At 34.4% G+C, this 22,617-nt stretch overlaps 1 protein-coding gene across 2 annotated transcripts in view; it reads right to left on the reverse strand.

The window, feature by feature from the left end:
- INTS6 (integrator complex subunit 6) overlaps positions 1–22,617 on the reverse strand; it is a 90,807-nt gene that overhangs the window by 18,502 nt on the left and 49,688 nt on the right. For both annotated transcript variants that reach the window (XM_021674544.2, XM_021674545.2), the window contains 6 exons: positions 13,972–14,155; positions 8,098–8,223; positions 6,501–6,655; positions 2,535–2,687; positions 2,274–2,406; positions 960–1,054 (listed from right to left, as the gene is read on the reverse strand). In XM_021674544.2, coding sequence (XP_021530219.2) covers positions 960–1,054; positions 2,274–2,406; positions 2,535–2,687; positions 6,501–6,655; positions 8,098–8,223; positions 13,972–14,155 — 846 coding nt within the window. The remainder of the gene's footprint in view (positions 1–959; positions 1,055–2,273; positions 2,407–2,534; positions 2,688–6,500; positions 6,656–8,097; positions 8,224–13,971; positions 14,156–22,617) is intronic.

A 22,617-nucleotide genomic window follows, 5' to 3' on the forward strand; every position in this document is an offset into this window, starting at 1 on the left:
ATCCTTGACATTATTCCTTAAGCACTACAGTATAACAAGTATACACATATAAGTAATCTAGAAATGGTTTAAAGTATACAAGAGAATATGTGTAGGTTACATGCAAATACTATGCCATTTTACAGGAGGGACTTGAGCATCTCTTACTTTTGGTATCCATAGAAGATCCTGGAGCCAATCCCTCACAGATACTGAGAGACAACTATAATCATAAAACTGTCATTTAAAAAGGTAGTACAACACTCGAGGTTAAAAGCCTAAATCAAAGGCAGACTGAATTTCAGTCCTCTCGTCCCCTCACATATTAGCTATGTAGCCTTGTGCAAATTATTTAATTTTTAATGTCTTAGTTTCCTCATCTGTGTAACAGGACCAACAATCATTTCTACATTTCACAGGGTAACTATATAAATTAATGATGTTGCTTAGGACAGTACCTGGCCTTCGTAAGCAGTATATAAATGTCCTTGTGATCATGATCATCATTACTACTCTGCAAATCACTGAAATCTCTCTTTACCCTTACATCTATAGTGGTCATTTGTATACTCGATTTTCATGTCATTTAATCTATAAAAGCAATAAATAAAAGTTTACGATACCCACAATAAACCATAAGCATAATATAATTAACAGGTTCTTTTTTTTTGAGACAGAGTTTTACTCTTGTTGCCCAGGCTGGAGTAAAGTGGCACGATCTCAGCTCACTGCAACCTCCGCCTTCCGGTTTCAAGCAATTCTCCTGCCTCAGCCTCCCGAGTAGCTGGGATTACAGGCGCCCGCCACCACGCCCGGCTAATTTTTGTTATTTTTAGTAGAGACAGGGTTTCACCATGTTGGCCAGGCTCGTCTCAAACTCCTGACCTCATGATCCACCCACCTCGGCCTCCCAAAGTGCTAGGATTACAGGCGTGAGCCACTGCGCCCGGCCAACAAGTTATTTTAAATAATATTCTTACCCCGAGATAGTAGGGAGGCATTGTCTTCAAATAACTTTCAAATGACTGTCTCCACTTCAATGTTGGTTTTGCTTTATGCACTTTAAACAAGTCATCTAGAAATGTATAATGTGAACAAACTATCACTACTCATTATTTTCACACAGAGAAGTCAAGTCAAAGATGTTTCCTTTTTAAAGTCTGCTTTGTTGTTTTTGAGAGAGTAACATCAGACGTAAGTTTTTAACAACATTAACGGCAGTAAGATTTATGGTTTTGTCATCTTCTATAAAATGAAAAGATGCCAATTATGGTCTAAAAGTACATGTAGTAATTAACGTAGAATCAAAAAATATACAAGAAAAATCTATGCCCTCCCTAGACCTAGACACAAAGTAGATCTGAAGACAGAAACAAAGCATGCAATGTTTTCTATAATTTAATACCTACTAATATTTTGACTATAACTTTTAAATCTAACGTGATTTCATGGAGGAAAAGTTTTCTCCAACAGCACTCCTCAAACATGATAGGTAGATGGTACCTAGAAACGAACTTTAGGATTTTATCATATTATTTTGGAACAAATTCCTTTATTTAAAAAAATACTTGCCAAATGAAAATTAAAGTATAGACAAATTCTTAGAAAATGCACTCAGATCTTGTTAACTACAGTATGCTTCTACAAAATGTCTCATTTCACAGAAAGCCTACATTACCAATTCTAACTATGTTAGAAATCTAACTTGCAGAAATGTAATACCTTTGGCTGGGCATGGTGGCCCATGCCTGTAATCACAGCACTTTGGGAGGCCAAGGCGGGAGGATCACCTGAGGTCAGGAGTTCAAACCCAGCCTGGTCAACATGGTGAAACCCCATCTCTACTAAAAATACAAAAATTAGCTGGGTGTGGTGGCGCATGCCTATAGTCCCAGCTACTCAGGAGGCTGAGGCAGGAGAATCGCTTAAACCTGGGAGACGGAGGTTGCAGTGAGCCGAGAATACGCCACTGCACTCTAGCCTGGGCTACAGAGTGAGACTCTGTCTCAAAAAAAAAAAAAAAAAGTAATACCTTTATTACTTTACAAACTAAAAGGTGTTTCAATATCATCTTTTAATTTACTACAAACACAAAAACGTTGCTATATTTTCTTAAAGATGTTCAATATTTTAGAATATTCAAAACATTTTCACTGATTTTCAGATGATAAGAAAAACAACAAAGAAATGTTCTTTAGGAGGACTTTTTTTTCTTTTACCTATTTTTTTTAAAATCAGAGAATAGGAGGACTTTTAAATGCTAAGCCATGGAGAACGTGACAAGAATGACTTACCTAAGAGGGGAAGAAGGACTGGATAATTGTAAGGCATCACAAATAAGTTGACACAGTTCAGTGCTGTACTGGCTTTCAGGTAACCAAAAGGATGACCAAGTTCACTATATTTTGCACTATTGCTCACGTACACCTGTTAAAAAAGGAGGAGTTAAAACTTTAATAACTTTTAAAGAATGTTATATAAACCATTGATTCAATTCAGCTTTTTAAGAAACACCTCATTTAAATTTTGGGGTCACTGTAAGTTGTTCAGCTCACCTGCCAACATGTTTGAGGAGATTTCCTTTCCAGGATAAACTGAGTCAGTGGTGATGGTTCCAACTCATACTTGTCAAAAGGTAGTTTATCAATAACCATTGGTTCACAGTCTGTACAGGAAAACTTCACTACAGGATGAGATGTACGAGGTGGCTAAAGGGGAAAGTCTTGTAATTACTATTTACATGAAATTCCAGAAACAAAACTAAGTAATGCTCATTATCAAAATTAACTCAGTTCCTCCGTTTTGCTAGTAAGAGTATGATTTACTGCTAAAAGCAACATTAAGCTGAAATAAAATACTTCATAATGTAATGCTGAAGTTAAGTAATATTTACAAGATAAAGACAAATACTTGAAAATCTATAGAAAATGAAAAAACTTTTTTTTTTTGAGACAGAATTTTGCTCTTGTTGCCCAGGCTGAAGTGCAATGGTGCCATCTCAGCTCACAGCAACCTCTGCCTCCCAGGTTCAAGGGACTCTCCTGTCTCAGCCTCCCAAGCAGCTGGGGATTACAGGTGCATGCCACCATGCTAGGCTAATTTTGTAAGAAAATGAAAATATTTTTAGGTCTTATGCTAAATTTAGTAATTAAGTGAGTATTCATTAATGTATACAGAAACTCTAACAAGTCTTCATTTGCAGTAATTACTTATAGAGAGTAATGACTTCCAAACTAATCATAGATCTTTATCAGTATTTGAATATACTATATTAGATATATATTTATTTCTAATTATATAAATTATAAATGTAGGTGTGCATAACAAAATATATACCAAAACAGTATTAAAATAGGAGGAAAAATACCATAAATGGAACTTCTAATGCTTCCTTCCGTATTCCAGCAATTATTTTGGTAAACTCTGTAGGATATACACTCTTAATTTAGAAACCCCTGTACTAGAGGTATAAAAAAATAATACTTTTTTAAAAAAGGCATGTTACTACCCTATCTACCTCTTAATAGTACTCTTCCTAAAAATCTCACGAATTATGAACAAAATGAGCTATGAGGAAATAATTTTAAATTTCATAGCTATAAAGGACTCTATTGGCCTCAGTTACTATTTATACCCTGGTGGTTCACAAATCTACTGTGTTGGGGTCAGAAGGCTCTCATTTCTCTGCTGTATCTAACTACCTACTGGACATAACCTGAATCTTCCACAGGTCCCTCAGACACAATATGTACAATTTGTTCTTTCTCCCCCAAGCTACAAAACCTGTTCTAAAAACCTAGTCGTTATTCTTGATAACTTCCCCTCACCTCCCATATTTAACTGTCACAAAGACCTGGATAAACTGATAACACAAATTCTAAGGCACTTACCAGAACACATAAACATGGTAGGTAGTCAGTACTAGTTGCTGCCTTCTGTCAATACTACACTCTCATCTCTCTAGAAATGTATCTTCTATTTCTCACCACTTTAATTTGGGCCTTTATCAGTTCTCAGATTAGACTAGTACAATTGCTTTTTGCTTTCTTTAGTCTCTTAACTAATCAGCCCTCCTCTGATCAATCTTATGGCTGTGAAATATAAATAAAATCATATAATTTCTCTATCTATAACTGTTCAGTGAAAGTAACAGCCAATCACCTAAAAATAGGGTCTAGACTCTTAGTATCACATATAAAGATCCTCAATGATCTGGTCCCTAACTGCCTTCCCACTACCGTGCCATACAGACTCCATGTTCCAGCCATGCCACATACATATTTTCTCCCATGCATATTGCAAACAAAGTTTGGAAGAATGAGTTGGCATGTAACAACCTCTAAGAGACTTCTTCCCTCATATTCCTTCCCACTCTGTACTCCAAAAACACACCAGGCTATCAGGTCGTGCCTCCTCTGGCTCTGCTCCACTCCTCCATTACAGTTGGCACACTGTACTCTATTTTGTGTACATGTCTGACCTGCCCATAGATGGGTAATGTTCAAGAGGGTAAGCACTATGTTTTACTCATCTTGTGCTCCTGTGCCTAGCATGTACCTGACACACAGCTTATTGAATCAGTCCATGAAACACACTTATTCTGTGAATAAAAATACTGAGATCCAAGAGAGAAAGTGGAGGGAAAGATCCTCTAAAACTTGGCAAAGAAAATTTTGCATATATGATTTTGTTTAATCCCCAAAACAAACCTATGAGATGGAGCTATTATCTCCATTTAACAGATGGGAAACTGAAGCTTACAAAAGATACCCAAAGGCACTGTTAATAACTAGTAGAGCCATGATTCAAATTCATGTCTCTTGTAAATTACACTTAACTTCAGTAGCAATATTTCTTTAACATTATAATTTATAAAAATTTCACTTCCCCTAATATCATTCAGTTACTAAAGTTTGCCAGATCTTTCCAATATTATTTGTTTCTTCTTATTCTCTCTTCCATCATCATAATTCAACCACTTAAAATCTCTTACATGAACCAAGGACCCTCTAGGTAACCTACTTGCCTTTCAACTCATCTCCCCCTTCTAGTTTTACTGCATATAACCATCACCAAATCAATTTTTCTAAAGATGTCTATTAAAAACATCTTTAATTGTTCTTTGAACTCCACTGTTAAAAAGCTAATATTCCTTAACCTTGCATTTAAAGTCATAAGCAATTTGATTAACTTAACAGTACTCTCAATATCCTATGTACATGTTATGATCTACCCATCAACTACTTGTTGCTCCTCTAAACATACCTTGTTCTTTTTTACTTCCATATTTTTTTCTCAAACTATTTTCTCCTCCAATTGAGGTCCTACCTACCCTCTATGGCTTATAAGAATTTGTGATAGACTGCTAGAGCAGCATTAACAGACAAGGGTTGTGATACTGGTTTTGGATGTCATTCCATCATGACTCAGGTACTATATGTTCTCCTGTACATGTTAAATAAATACAACAAAATAAATAACATGACAATATTTCGTACGAATACGCTATCTGTTCTGTAAGAGTTGAAAGAGCTCCAGAAGAGAAAGTAAAATGACCAAAGAAATGGAAAATTTCTCTATAAAGCCAGACTAAAAACTATGACAGTTCTATCAGAAAAAAAGAAAAGGTATAAAGAAGATACTTCAGTGAAATTTAGAAAACCTTAATTTCATGTACTCCTTTGTTAAATCCCTAATGAATAAAGGAAATATCACTTTATAGACTCAAAATAAAAATTATCCTGAAGAGCTGATACAGGTTTGAAGTACAAAAGGTTTCAAAAAGGGTTCATTGCATGAAATATTATTAAAGACCGCTTAATGATCTCTGAAATACAATTCTTATTTTCTATAGGTAAAATCAAGGAGAACCAATATCATGCTCTCCCACAAAATATCCCTTAATGCCCTCATAGATACTTGGGGAAAAAAATCTGGAAAAAAGAGTACACTAAAGACTAAATGGATATTTATTTGTATAAATGTACCCTATTAAGAATTACATAATGAATACTGGTAATTCACCATGATTTCTCAGCAAACCTCACTGTTCCTAAAAATAATTCAGGTAAACAAAATCAGAAAATCTGTTCTAGCTTAAGCTTTCAATCTGTAACACTCTATATAACTAAAACCATACAAGTTAATATGAATTTAAGACTAAGTCCTAAAAGATTGCAGGCAAACTACCAAAATTATTTTCTAAACCTTTGTTTAAATCCTAAATTGTGTCCCAGAGACAAATCTTTGTTTAGAGTCCAAAGAGGAAATTTTCTACCCAGAAGCCAAGAATAAAAAACATGAGCATAGTATTAGATTCTAAAGGAAAGAGATGCCTTTTTTTCTATTACTTCATAATAAACAATACAGTACATTAATGCAAGTAATAAGGGTATCACAGCACTTTGAACATCTGTCTAATCCCCATAAATTAAATCATACCTTTGACAACAGAACTTAAAACTACAGGAAAGGCAGTTGAATGGTCACTATTACATAGTTACAGTCTCTCTGGTACTTACTAGTGTTGGTGAATTTTGATCTGGCCAAAAAGACTCTGGAACAGGCCAATGACCTATAGGAACCCCAGTTTTAGGATTTGGTCTGACATATATGAGTTTGTGACAGCTATGCCAAGGCTGAGATCCAAAAGGCCTTGATATATCTGGCTGCCCATCTATAGCAAAGAAATTAAGATAAAGAAAGCATATATCATAAAAGGAGGGAAAAGCATAAAAAGTTAAATTATATCCATTATAACTTAAATTAATAAAAAGTCCTAATATTTGTTCTTTTCTAGATTTTCCTGTTTTTCTTAAATGGCAGAAGACTATGACTGCTTAATATCTAGACTGGATTGTAATTCATTAGACAATAAGTGCAAATTCCAACTATGAGTTCTCCAGTTCAAAAGAGGTCCACAGCATGCTTTGCTTGACCAATCGGAACTCATAAAACACACTTTATGATGAATATTTGTTTGATGAATGACACATTTTCTTCATCGGATGATAAGAGCAAGCACCCAATTTGCCGCCTTTATCATCATATCCCAAATGTAAAAAACAGTGCCAGGCACACAATAAATACTACAATAAGTATTGCAAATTGAGTATTTCTTAGAAATCATTTTAACTAAAGCCAAAAAAAAAAAAAAAAAAAAAAAAAAACTATAAGCAAAGCTAGACCAGACCAAAGCATCTACCTTTAATTTAAAATAACTTTAGCAACCAGCAACTATCTTCAACAATTCAGTTAATGTTTACTAGTACCTAACTCTAAACAAAGCATTAAAATAATTTAAAAATACATGTAACAATTCAATTTAATTTTTTTTAAGTTTGGTTTTGTTAAAGCAGACATAACACAACTTATTGTTATCATCTATTCCTTCCCTATAGTACCCTCTCAGTGCCCCTATTCTTTCATCTCTATGATCTTTCTCTTCTCCCTGGTACCCACTTTAGTGGGCCACCTATGTCAATGATCATTAAATGACTTTCTAAATCTTGAAATAGCTAACATACAATGCAGAGGGTCTCAGTTATAAGCCATTCATTGGTTCTACTATAATTCCTTACATCCACTGGCTATTGGAAATAGTTCATCATTACAGAAGCCAAGGAAAAGCCAGGTGGGACTTAGCTAGAGTTAGAAGAAACAAGCTTACTGGCAAGGCCTGGTTCCTCATTTTTGACCCACATAAACCATTTAGTTTCAATCAGTTTGATCCCTGGTACAAAAGAAGCTAAGGAGTTAAACATCTAGGGTTGAACACTTTGGGAATTAAAGGGCATAGGAGAAGCATATATATGTTGAGAGGCAATTGTATAATACTACAAAGAAATTATAAAGTTGCTTATCTACAAATCCTTCAAAAGGCTTTTGACTCATTAAAATTTCAGGTAATAAACAATCATTAATACAAAAAGGTGATGCTACTAGACCACGATTAGTTTACCTTGATTTTCCTATTTAATCTTCCCTCTTTACCAATAGCCATTCTGTCTTAATAATTTGGCCTTGCCAATCTTAAGGCCAAATCACATTAAGTTTCAGTTCTAGTTGAATAAACAATAAAGCAAGTTTTGAATGTCTAAAAGAAAAGTGCAACAATACCTTCTACAGGGGAAGGATCTGGTCCTGCTTTTTCGAAGTTTATTACCACTCCACTTTGTACTTTCTGCACCAAGGACTCCAGACACTGATTAAGCATTCTTGGAGAACACACAGAATATGAACGGCCTGAGAGATTGAAGAAGAAGAAGAATACAGTAAACTAGTTAGTTGCAAGAATTCCTATCTTTAGCAAGAAAAAAACAACTGTGGAGTTTCTGACAGTACTAATTAACAGAAGTTCAATGGTAAAAGTTGACTAATTTAATTATCTTATGAAACAATGAACAAAAATCATTATTTCCAACGAACTAACAATCCCATTTTGTCAGAGTATGTAAATTTTTTCTTCTAATTGTAAATATTTGGAACATAAAATTCTTGGTCTGAATAAAACACAATGAAAACAAGTCACATATTTTACATTTTTTAGAGCATATACATAAAAAACACCCGATCTCAAACTGTTATGCAATATAATTTATCTTTAACACACATACAAACACACATCTAATAACTGTTTCCCCAAAATCTTATTCCTGCTTAACAAAAGCATTTCACCAAGATTTATTATGTACATAGTAGATATGTAGTAACTATTTAACTAGTTTACTGGCAGTTTTTAAGTATTTTAAATATTTGCGTTTTAATATATAGATGGTAGCATGTGCTTTTCTGAATTTCACTTGGCTTACATACTTGGGAATTACCTGTCTTACGTGAATTCCCCTTTTGTATGTTTTAACCTATAATATTTTTGGTTCAGAAGCATTAAATACTAGTGATTTTCTAAAAAAGGTAAGCGAAAAGATCTTTTAAAAAGAAATTTTCACCAAAAATATCTAGAACTTTGCTAACACTTTAGATACTAGACATATATAGCTATTGAGAACCTGAAATATGGCTAGTCTGAATTGAAATGTATAAGAAGTGTAAAATATACACATGATTTTGTTGACTTAGCATGAAAAAATATAAAAAATCTCAGTAATTTTAAGATATCAATTTCACATTGAAGTATTTTGGATATACTGATTTAAATAAAATATATTATTAGAATTTCATCTATTTTTAATGTTTAAAGTGGCTACTATTAAATTTTTAATTACAGATGAAACTTGAATCAGAGTTCTATGTTACAGTTCTGATCCAGACCAACACTAAAAACCTGGATAGCTACACCTCAATCTTCGGCCAAATATTTTGCAATGTTATTTGTAGTAAGCTCAATATGAAGCCCTACTCTTCTACACATTCAACCAATTATTTCAGAACACAAGCTACATTATTACATTTGACACATCAAATTACTCATAAAAACTTAAAGTGATTTGTTAATGGCTACTCAGAAAAGAGAACATTATGGATAACGGTGATTCAAATCTTCAAAGTCAGCTTTACTTACAAACACAAGTATCATATAACAAACAAGGTAACTATAAAATAATGATGATTATAACCTTAACAATATATACCAATTACTGAGTATCTATGTACCTGGCACTCTTTCAATCATTTTATGATATTAATTTCTTTAACGTAGCAACAATTGCATGGGTTATTTTCCCCATTTTACAAATGAGAAAACTAAGGCACAGAGAGGCTTTTTCAAGTTAGTATAGTGGTACAGATACAATTCAAACCCTTACAGGGTATCAGAAACTATTCTGGATACCCTTTGTCCCCTGGAAATCCTCTGTTAATTTGAAATCGGTACTTAAAATAGAACATCTATATGAAGTTCATGCTTATTTGAAAGAATTGGTAAATTAAAATTTTTTTTCCTAAGTCAATTTAAGTACACACAAAAAGCAATCCATAAAAAGGCTGACCATCTTAACATGCAAAATATTAGAAGTTTACATAAAAGTTGAGTATCTTATTTCATGAAATTTAAGCATATTTCTAAGAGGTCATTAAAAAGCAAAAATTTTATAGTACATAAACTATGACAATTATCTCTGCTTTCCTAAGTTGTATCATCAGTATTAGGAGAATATAGGCAAATCAATTACAATCTTCATATGAAATAAAATTACTAATCAGTATATTTTACAAAAATCAGAGAAAAAGAATAAAATGAGTGATTTGGCAAATAAAAATCTATTAATTATTTTAAAAGTAAAGAGAAATGGCAAATTTTGCTTTCTTTACAAAGTGAGCCTATGTCCTACGTAATGTTCCTTATGTGTACTTGTTGTCTATGTCAAAACTCACTCCTTGAAATATACAACACTTTGTGCTAACACATAAAGTTTCTATGATCACTAATTATACTTGTGAAAAAAGTCTATTAGTACACACCTTCAAATTAAGAAGCTGTCTAACTTTGGGTTATGTAGAGTCCACAAAAAAAGTCAAACAAAATACAGTGAGTCTAAAGGCAGTATTAGCGTCTTAGTCAAACAGAGAACAGGGAAATGAACATTTCTAAGTTGGTCAATAGTCCTTATAGAGGCTATGAAAATTAAATGTATTTAATCTAGAAATATCTAATTTTTATGAAATACTTTTAAAATTCTTGATATATTCAACAACATGTCTATTACACATTTTAAAATTTGCTATCATCCTTGAACCTCCCCCAAACCTCTCCCCAGTGTACCATCTCAGTCCTTGGCACAGCCATTCATCTTTAGTGGTTCAGATCAACTGAATGATCAGGAACCATCCTTGATTGCTTCTTCCCTTATTGTCCTCATCCCTGGTTCTCTTTTGCATTAGGCCACCTCTCACCACCTCCAAAGCTAGCATTCTAGAACAAAGTACTACTACTATCTCTTACTAGTCTTCCTGCTTTTATTCTTGCCACTCTATATTCTCATCTAACAGCTGAAGTGGTATTTCACAAATAGAAATCAGAGGTCACCTCCTATAAAAAGCCTTCAAAAGGCTTCCTATCATACTTGGAAAATAAAAAAATATTTATTGTAGCCTAAAGAGCCATTCAATATTTGGCCCCTGTCTACCTCTCTAAACTTAGCTATTACTCTACTCCTCCCTATGCAAGCTCCAACCATGCCAGCCTTCCTGTTGCTTCCAAATACATAAAGAGCATGTCCCTTCCCTTGTCATTTCCTCTGCCTAGATATTTGTGTTAATTACCTCCATTACTCAGGTCTCTGCTCAAATGTTACCGCCTCAGAAGAAAACTTAGGTACAATATTCTTTCTCTGCCTCAAGTTAGTCTCTATTCCCTTACTCTGTTTTGTCTTCACAGTAGGTAGCACTCTACTGTCTACTACAATAGTAGTAGGTAGTACTACTATAAAATATCTTTTATTTATTTTACATGATTATCAGTACAAAGATGCAAGCTTTCTATTGTTCCTGCTGTACTCCCAACACCTAGAACATTTATTTGGCATACAGTAGATGCTTACAATGACTACAATTATGCAGTTAAAAAATACGTAGAAAGAAATATATTATTATTTTGGCAATATAGGTGAATTTATTCCAATATTTCCTTAGTGAACATGAATTACTCTATAATGGGAAAAATGTTCACAAATACACACATAAACAATTATTGTTAACACTAAGTTTTAAAAATGCAGAGTGATTACATATTTGGATATGTAATCAGCGGGTATTATCTTTTTTTGTTCTTTCTACTTTTCAATGTCAGTGGTATTATCTTTTTTGTTCTTTCTACTTTTCTAGTGTTCCCCAAAATTTTCTTTTGTGAACATAAATTAAGAAAGAACACACATTCAGAAATATGAAAAGGTGAGTGACATTTGAGCAGCTTACCCTGACTGCTAGTAAGAGCATGAAAAGGGGCAAATAAACTGTCACATAAGTAAGGATTTAGAATATATATTTAGTCTTCCTCATTTCTTGACTAAGATTTCTGTGTCATTGAAAGGTATTACCAAGGATGACTTTGGAACTTCTCCTCTGGAGATGTTCCTTTCAAAGAATAAACAAAGTAACTTTAGTATATTGCCTTTTTTTTTTTTTTTTTTTTGAGACAGAGTCTTGCTCTGTCTCAGGCTGGAGTGCAATGGCACCATCTCGTTCACTGCAACCTCTGACTCTCTGGTTCAAGCGATTCTCCCGCCTCAGCCTCCCAAACAGCTGGGATTACAGGCATGCACTACCATACCGAGCTAATTGTTGTATTTTTTTTTTTTAGTAGAGACAGGGTTTAACCATGTTGATCAGGTCAGGCTGGTCTCGAACTGCTGGTCTCGAACTCCTGGCCTTGTGATCTGCCCACCTCAGCCTCCCAAAGTGTTGGGATTACAGGTGTGAGCCACCGCGCCCGGCCTGTCTTTTTAAGTATGTTATTGGCAAGGATATTAACTGCTACATGATGTCTCAAGGTTCTTTTCAGACTCTTTGATTATACCACTCACTTCACTTCAAACTCTGAATATTCCTGATCCTAGAGATGAAAGTTATAGAACATATAAGTTCCAAATCATCATAATTCTAAGTTCAAACTAAGTAATTCATAGCAAGGAATTTCCAATGTAAAAATGTTACAGCCTGCAAGCCTTTCAGAATCTGTTAAGTAAAATCCCCAGAGTTACAAAAAAAAAAAAAAATCAGAATTTTAAACAAGGGGGCCAGTTCAAAGCTGGAAACTAAAATTTCATGAATATAAATGTGCACCCTCCCACAGAAAAAAACAGGACTGTCACTGAAAAATATTACCTACATAAAGAGAATTGTTACTAGTTAATTTTCAAATTTAGATGACAGGTTGTCCCTACAAAAATTACATACATCCCTTTTTTACCCTTTGTTAATTAAATTGTGACGGCATTACAGAAGTTCACAAAAAGCATTTATGTAAAATGAAAGCATTTAATGACATGAATAACAGTTTTCTAACATCTATTTCACACACCTGTGTAAAGTTAATCCCTTTTTGTCTGTGAATTTTGCAGATTTCCAAAACTCATAGAATTTTAGAAAAAAATGCACCTAAAATATGAATTAGAACTTTTATTTTCCCTTATGTAGCTGGCTATGATGAATCTCATTAGAGCAACAACTGTGTCTGAAGACTACATAACAGGCCCTTATCATAAGCAAAATAGTGGAATACTAGACTTGCACATTTTAATATCAAAAAATTTGATATTAAAATTATTTTAATATCAAAAAATTTGATATTAAAATTATTTTAATATCAAAAAAATTTGATATTAAAATTATTTTAATAAAATTCTCAGGTAAGAACTGAAATGCTCCATAAAAGCAAAAATGCCACGTCTGTCTGAAAGCCAAAAGCATGGAACAATACTTGGTACACAGTAAGCACGCAATACATACCTATATAAAATTAATCCACCTGTTAGCCAAATCTACATTAAATAAGTTCTGAGTTTACTACATACTCTATTTCAAGATTTCTCTTGATGTTCACTTAGCATAGTACCTATCTAATCTGATGTATAAATGAAAGAGAAGCTGGATAAGACCTCACTTCCTGTTTCCTTTAACGTATCAATCTACTTGCCTCTGGGAAAAATTGCACTTTAATCAAGCACATCTGATGAAATATACAGAGATGATTCTCAAAACATTTTTTGCAAAAAATAATGCTATGGTATTCCTAAAGCATTGGCAATTTTTGTAGATAAGAAAATATGGTTTAACAACATCAAAAACTAGTATTTTCTATACAAGTAAAAAAAAAAAATTACCATTCCTTGTCAAATCCAATAGTAACCACATTTTATTCAAACGAAGATCACAGACCATTATCAATAAACATAGAGTTAAAACCACATATGCCTGTTAATTCCTAATATTAACTTGTTTAATAAAAACAAAATGGAGTTTTTGAAATGTACATTTTAAAACATTCAGATAAAATCTGCTTTAAAGTTACTGAATTACTGCCAGCAAAAAACTTACCGCCTGTCACTTCACACATTGGTGTGATTGCAGAGTCATCTAAAGGCACACCTGTCAACTGTTCTGATTCTACTGACATGGTGCCAGGCAACCGCAACACTAATGCAAAGAGTCTCTGATCCCAACGAAAAGGTTCCTTGGTCAATTCACTTCCAGGCAAAGGAGAATTAAGAGGTAAATGGAGCTGAAAGCGGGGGAAGAAAAACAGTAATAAGAATTCCACAGGCTATTTTTTTCAAAAAGCCTACTTTAATTACACTTAACTTAAAACTGCATCAACTCTCCTATCACTTGAAAAGCAAGCTCAAATATGAAAGCTTATTCAGACATAGCTACTGTTACTTTAATTTTCTTAAATTTACTTTGAAGATACAGACTGAAAAAAATCTGTATTGTTGGAATGAATTTCAGATTTAGACTCAATTAATTATGGGTGCTGAACTGCCTTCAAATAAATCACTTCATTTAATCATTAAAATAACCCTGTGATAGATATGTTATTATTATTTTCTTTTTTCTTTTTTTGAGATGAAATCCCAGGCTGGAGTGCAGTGGCATGATCTCAGCTCATAGCAACCTCTGCCTCCCAGTTCAAACAATTCTCATGCCTCAGCCTCCCAAGTAGCTGGGATTATGGGCACATACCACCATGCCCAGCTAATTTCTGTATTTTTAGTAGAGATACGGTTTTGCCACGTTGGCCAGGCTGGTCTCAAACTCCTGACCCCAGGTGATCTATCCACCTTGGCCTCCCAAAGTACTGGGATTACAGGCAAGAGCCACCATACCTGGCCTTATTATTATTTTCTAAATGTAAAAGAAATGGACCTCAAAAAAATGATTTGGCCTCCTGTGTCCAAAGTCAGTGCTTTTTTTTTTTAAATTACACTACAGCAGTCTCGAACATCTTTACAGCACTTTATAATTTTAAATATGGTTCATTTTATACAAGAAACATTCTCGAAACATTTGTAGAAGAGTAAATTTTGTCACTCTAATTACATTTTAAATGTAGTGATTCTTACCACATCTAAGTAAATGTAGAGAGGTTTGGCGGGTTTTGTGTGTGTTGCATGTTTTATCAATAATAGATGTTTCTTCCCTTAGACCTGCTACGTTAGAATCTTTTCTGAGATTCTTAAGCATCTTAAGAAGCTTTAAATGACTATAACGGGCCTTTTATAACAACAGAGTAACAGTGTACAAACAGAATCCACATATTCATCTCAGTATCACTCAATGAGGATGACCAGACACTATGTTTCTCATGACATGATGCAGTAAGAAGTTCATAACATCAACTATAAAGGAGTCTTACACAAAAAAAAAGAGAAAAAGAAAAAGATCGAACCTAAATTGAATCAAGCCTTTAGTTCTAACTACCAGTTAGCAGGGAACAGTGGGGATATAGGATCATGTTAAATACCAATACAAGGGAGCAATCAGTCAAATCCAGAATGTGGGACATTATACAGGACAAATGACCTGGTTTCTCCAATAAACTGGTGGCATGAAAAAGCAAAGGGAGGGGAATTTGAGGAGCTGCAACTGTTATAAAAGAGAAAAAAGCAAAGATTTTTGAGACAATCAGGAAATTCTGAAATTATATCACTGTAACTATTAATAATATTTTAAATATGATAATGGTATTTAAGTATATGGTACTTAGGAAAGCAAAAATCCTTACCACTTATAAATTTTTTAAAAATAAAGTCCGGAATCACTTTAGGGCTTTTTTCCTACAACTACTGGAGTACATTTTTATACAGAACATGCTTTAAAATGATCACTTCCTAATTGTCATTGTTTATACTGATTTATTCACAAAGCAAGACCTAACTGTATTGTGTACAGCCTTTGTAAATCTCACACAGAGATTTCCAAACTTGCTGGGGGTTGAAGTCATTCTACACTAAAATAGGCTCAAGTTTCTTCATTGACTTACATCAAACCATTAAAAAAAGAATCCAATTCTATTCTAGAAGAGTTTTTCTAGTGGAGCTATGTTATACTGGCAACTCTCTTCTAAATATTCATGCCATGAGAATATGCTGCAAGACTCCTTCATCAAGATCAGCCAAGATTTTGAAACTTTGGACAGGAGTCATGAGCTCCTTCTCTGGCACGTAAGGCAGAAGGCAGAAGCAACAGAGAAGGAATGCTGAAGAAATTTGGGCCAGGATATTCTTGTGGAAGGTTTCCCAGCCTCAGAGGCTCTGTGACAATTGTAAACAGCTCAGGAACTCCAGGCCTTTACTGCTATTACCACACCCTGACAAAAGATAAGCAAGCACTATTTACTTCATCTCCTTTTACCCCAGACCAACCAACCACCTTTGTATTTGGGAAACACAGCAACCAAGTGCTTGGTCATTTTCTCTCTAATATCACAGAAACGTCAAAGCACCAGTGGTACTGCCTGAAGTTTCAACTGCTAATGCAGCTGATTTGCAGAATAATGGATACATGGAACTGTCTTGAGAATCTGGGGGATAATAGGCACTGTGTGGAACACACACACAGACACACACACACCCCTAATCACGTAATGATGAGCACCTGCAACACAGACAATATAAAATGAAATAAATGGGCTTTGGCTGTACAATGCTAAATCTAGAATGAATTTCAAATATATATTAAAAAAAACAGCAAGGGTCACAGCATATTCTAAGCATTTTACACATAGCTATATCAATTTTATAAACTTTAGGCAAATTTTTATTTATTTTTCTACTGCTTCTCATTTCTCCCTCCTCAAATCACCATCAACCTCTCAAAATCAAAAATAAAAAAAGGGCAGGGGGGAATCCACAATAGTTGAAATGAATTAGTAAAATAGGGGCCAATGGCAGGCAAACAGAAACAGGAAAAAGATTAAAATCTGAAGGAAAAATCTCAGGAGAATTGACTTACTCCAAATTTAAGTTTACAGTTGAAATTCCAGTAATATCTTAAAAATTAAAGGGGGTGGGGAGGTCTTCCCAAATATATGGACTTTGAGAATCAAGGAAAATTGCACATAAATGAAGAAAAATATAGTTAGTCATTAGAAAAATGTGCAATAAACATAGACAATTCCCAAAAGCAAAAAATGGGTGATAAGGATATCTAAAAGGAAATCCATGACCTATAAACATGTAGAAAGATGTTCAAATACTCTAGTTAACAGATAACATGAATTAAAATATTGATGAGATACCATTTCATACCCAGTGAGATTAGCCAAACATTTTTAAGTTTGACAATACTAAGTGATGACAAGAATATAAAGCAAAAGGAACTCTCCAACACTTCTGGTGAGCCTATAATTATACTACTATTTGGAGAACAATTTGATAGTATCAAGCTAAACATGAGCATACCTTAAAACCCAACAATGCCACCTCCTAGACGAACTCATATATTTATATAAGATGTCTAAAAATAAAATAAAAATAAAAACTGACTACAGCATTATTTGAAACAGAGGAAAACTGGAAACAATTTAGAAGTCCAATAAGGGAATCAATAAATAAACTGCAGTCTGTTCACATACCACATTTGAAATGAATAAACTAGAACTCTAACATCCAACATGGATAGATCTCAAAACAATGTTTGGGTAATATAACATACACACATAAAGAACCTATATCCAGAATGGACAGCTTAACAAATTTTCACAAGTTGAATCCCTTCCTGATTTTGAACTTTACATAAATGGAATATTGTCTCTTTGGTTTATGGCTTCTTTCACCCTTGTAAAGGTGAAAGTCACCTATACTACTACACAGAATGGTAGATTGTTCATTCCTATTACCAAAGTGTTTATCTGTGAACCATAATTTATTTTTATTTCTTAGAGACAAGGTCATGTTCTGTCACCGAGGCTGGAATGAGGTCACATGGTCATAGTTCACTGCACCCTCGAATTCCTAGACTCAAGAGATCTTCCTGCCTCAGCCCCCCAAGTAGATAGGACTACAGGCACGTGCCACCACACTCAGCTGATTTTTTAATATTTTGTAGAAAAGGGATCTCATCAGGCTGGTCTCAAACTCCATAATTTATCCTTTTGACTTGTTTGGATATATTATGAATAGTGTAACTATGTACATGTCTTTGTGGAAAATATATGTATGCATTCTGTTGAGTATATACATGGTTGTAGAATTGCTGGATATGTTTACTTTCACCAGATACTGCCACAGTTTTCCAAAGCAGTTATTCCGATTTATATTCCCATAGCAGTCTATGAGAGAACTAGTCGCTCTGTATCTCCTTCATCAACACTTAGTTTTGGCTGTCTCTTTCATGTTAGTCACTTTGGGGTGTGTGTGTGTCTGTGTGTGTGTGTGTATATGTGTGTGTGTGTGTGTGTGTGTGAGAGAGAGAGTGAGTGTATGTGTGTGTGTGCATGCAGTGGTGTCTTAGCTGGGTTTTAATTTCCCTGATGTCTATGGAAGTGGAATACCTTTTCATACATTTATTGGCCATTTCAATGTGCTCTTCTGTGAAGTGCCTGTTAGTCTTCTGCTTATTATTTTTTATTGGGTTGCCTAGCTTTCTTATTGATTTGGAGGACTGTCAATCTATTCCAGATGAGTCTTTTATTGCAGGGATTCCCAAATCCGTGGCTTGTTAGGAATGGGGCTGCACAGCAGGAGGTGAGCAGGGGGCAAGCAAGCATTACCACCTGAGCTCCACCTCCTGTCAGAGCAACAGTGGCATCAGATTCTCATAGGAGTACGAACTCTACTGTGAACTGCACATGCAAGCAACCCAGGTTGTGTGCATCTTATGAGAATCTAATGCCTGATAATCTGAGGGGGACCAGTTAGTTTCATTGCAAAACCACAGCCACCCATGTCCACAGAAAAATTCTCTTCCAGGAAACTAGTCCTTGGAGCCAAAAAGGTTGGGCATCACTGCTTTATTGGATATATTATAGTATTGCAAATATCTTCTCCTACTCTGTTACCTCTTCCATTATTTCAGTAGTATCTTTGGATAAACAGAATTTATCTTAATATATTTTCCCTTTCACAGTTAGTACTTTTTGTCTCCTCAAAGATAATGAAGATGTTCTCCCACGTTTTCTTCTTCTTCTTCTTTTTGAAACGGAGTCTTGCTCTGTCACCAGGCTATAGTGCAGTAGTGCAATCTCAGCTCCCTGCAACCTCCGCCTCCCAGATTCAACTTCTGCCTCCTCCTCCTGCCTCAGCTTCCTGTGTAGCTGGGACTACAGGTGTGCACCATCATGCCTGGAGAATTTTTTGTATTTTACTAGAAAAGGGGTTTCACCATGTTGGCCAGGATGGTCTCAAACTCCTGATCTCATGATCTGCCCGCCTCGGCCTTCCAAAGTGCTGGGATTACATGCATGAGCCACCATGCCCGGCCTCCCATTTTTTCTTCTAAAAGCTTATTATTTTCCCACTTAAAATCAAACCTGAAATACATCTGAAATTGAGTTTGAAGTATGGTCCAAAATAGGGACAAAGACACATTTTTTTTTTCCCAAATGGATATCCAATTGACATAGGCCATCCTTTCTATGCTGCACTAGAATGTCACCTCTTTCTTATATTGGGTGACTATACACCTGAGTCTATTTCTGTGTCAAAAACTCTATTACATGGAAGAAAAAAATGGCAAGATGCAAAATGATGCACAGAATAGCATCTCTACACACTGTTAAAGTAAACAATGTTTAGAATAGTTTTATATATTACATGCTAATGTACACTACATTACATGCTAATGTAATGTTTCCAGGCTCATGTAGTAAAAATAAGAAAACGTTGACTAAATGACTATAAATCAAATTCACAATTGTTGATTATGGGAAGGGAAAGAGGGAGGAAAGTGACACTGAGTAGGTGAACAAGGGAGACTATACACTACCATTTGCCATGTTCTGTTTCATTTATTGCATTCTTAAAAATCCAAAACAAAAAGAATAAAACAAGGCAAATATGGCAGAAACTTTTATTATTTATTTATTTGAGATGGAGTCTTGCTCTGTTGCGCCCAGGCTGGAATGCAGTGGCGTGATCTTAGCTCACTGTAACCTCTGACTCCTGGGTTCAAGTGATTCTCCTGCCTCAGCCTCCCGAGTAGCTGGGATTACGGGCACCTGCCACCACATCGGCAAATTTTTTGTATTTTTAGTACAGACGGGGTTTCACCATGTTGGTCAGGCTGTTCTTGAACTCCTGACCTCAGGTGATCCACCCGCCTCAGCCTCCCAAAGTGCTGGGATTACAGGCATGAGCTACTGCGCCTGGCCGGCAGAAACTTTTATATTCCTTATTCTTAACCAAAGTACTGAAACATATTAATATGAAGATAATTGTCAAAAGCCAGTAAATTATTCATTCAAGTAGTTATCTATACCTCTTTTATAATAATGTCATTAATTTATACAAAACCAAAGATAAGAAAACTTCATATATGCCTCAACTCAACAAGAGAAAGATTAAATACAGTAATTACTAACTCCAAAGCTCAGACATTCGTAAGGACCCCTAACAAAGAGTTCTTCTTGATCAGCCATTAAAATACACTGCAAGAAGGCAGACTACTTCCTGAAAACCATACATGGATTCACTCATCATTTTTTTACATACCTACCAAATATTAGTCATATTTAGGCTTTGAGGATTTAAAGATAAGGAATAAAATACTACACCCAGTACTGTGAGAGTTCTCAAGACAGGATCATGTTCCTGAAGGGATCTGTCTCAGAGATGTATTTAAAGATAAGCCAACACACAGAAAGAAGAAAACTGAGAATCACAGTGCTAGCTAACAAGATACTTAATAGGATTTTTATTTCTGAACACTAGATGGGATAAGAGTTTTATAAGAGCTACTTTCCGAAACTTAATCCCAAGAAACTCTAGTATGAGTATTCAAATGGAAGTGTCTGAATTAATGATGCTTTAAAAAAAACTAGCCATTAATAACAATAATACTTTTATGGTGGTTACTATCAGATGCCACAAGTTATTCTAAACTCTTTATATAGATATATATTCATTTAACTCACAAAATAAATGAGATAGGCACTATTATAATCCTCACTTAGAAATGATAAACAGCTTCAGGACTTGTTAGAAGGTACACAGTAAGTGGTGAGGAGAGAGAATGCAAACCCAGGTAAGTCTGGCTCTTAAACATTGTATTATACTGCCTAATCAGGAGTGGAAATATAATCTGCATTTTTTAAAATAAAGTCAAATATTGAATTGTTATTAAAAAATTTTATTCAATGAAAAAAGAAAACCTTTATTATAAAAATAACCACTTTTAGAAAAAATTTTTAATTGATTTCTTTATCAATCTAGTGATTTCAAGTCCTTAACTAATACATCTTATAAACACTATAGGTTGTTTTTATAATGCACAGTCCTATGCTTTTCCTCCAGGTACTCTTGATACAAAGGAGTGGCAATATTTTTCTGCCTCTTGCTTTTCCCTTCCATTTCTTGAAACACAGGCAATAACAACAGACAACAATAGCTAGCATATTCTGAACACTGAATATGTGCCAAGCACCATTCCATGAGCTTTACATACAATACTTATAACAAGTAAATGGGGTAGATACTGTTAATATCCCCTTTTTAGAGATGAACTATAATACAAGATTGTATGTTAGGAGACATCTGTTTGGAGAACACACTCAAGTAACCCATGCTATATATAATCAAGTCTAGAACATCTAGGAAGGGAGGACTGCAAATTTTAAGAATTGGATAAACCATGTGTGTTTCAATAATATAGTAATTTTCCCATAACCATGATATTAGAATTTTTATAAAATTATACTGGGCAAAGCTTCAGTATAATGGACTAATAAGCAAAGAAAATTATTCTTTATATTCAGTTTATTTCTTACTTGAATACAAGCGAGGTTTTCTAAACTGTTATTTATTTTAAATGATTAATTTTAATAATATCACCAACCCAAATATCTTATGTCATCATCTTGGTAGCCAACAGAAAAGGAAATGCAACTTTAATTTAAATTTGGGAAGACTGTCCTATTTTTCCTTGTTAACCTTAGAGACCTTACTGCCCCTTCACCTTTGAGTCCTTCCTCAACTTCTTACCAAGAGAATAGGAATAAAACCTCCATTGGTCTGAAAAACAAACAGCAGATTATATAGGTGACAGTTATTAGGTATGCTCAAATTTTATGTACTTACAAAAGTACAATTTCCTCTATTTTATATTTGATTATAATACAGACCCTAATTATTTGTGACTTTGCTAAACTTAGACTAAAGCTCACAACTTAAATTGTTTAGTTATTCATGGAGCACTTACCATAGGCATAGCACTATTTCAGGATTTAATGTAGATAAATTACACCAAATAAATAAACAAGATTTGAGATTACATTTTAGCTAGCTTACTATAAGAAAGCTATTGTAAAGCCTCAGATAACCAAAATTCTCATACATTATTACTTATTTTTTAAATAGTAGAATGTAAAAATAGAAATCAACAAACAGTAAAAAAAAAAAAAAAGATAAAAGAAGTTCATTTATTTATTATTTATTTATTTAGAGACGGAGTCTCACTCTGTCACCAGGCTGGAGTGCAGTGGTGCGGTCTCGGCTCACTGCAACCTCTGCCTCCTGGGTTCAAGCA

This window comes from Aotus nancymaae, unplaced genomic scaffold, assembly GCF_030222135.1.
Source record: "Aotus nancymaae isolate 86718 unplaced genomic scaffold, 86718_ANA_hifiasm-v0.15.2.pri h1tg000009l, whole genome shotgun sequence".
Taxonomy (NCBI): Eukaryota; Metazoa; Chordata; class Mammalia; order Primates; family Aotidae; genus Aotus; species Aotus nancymaae.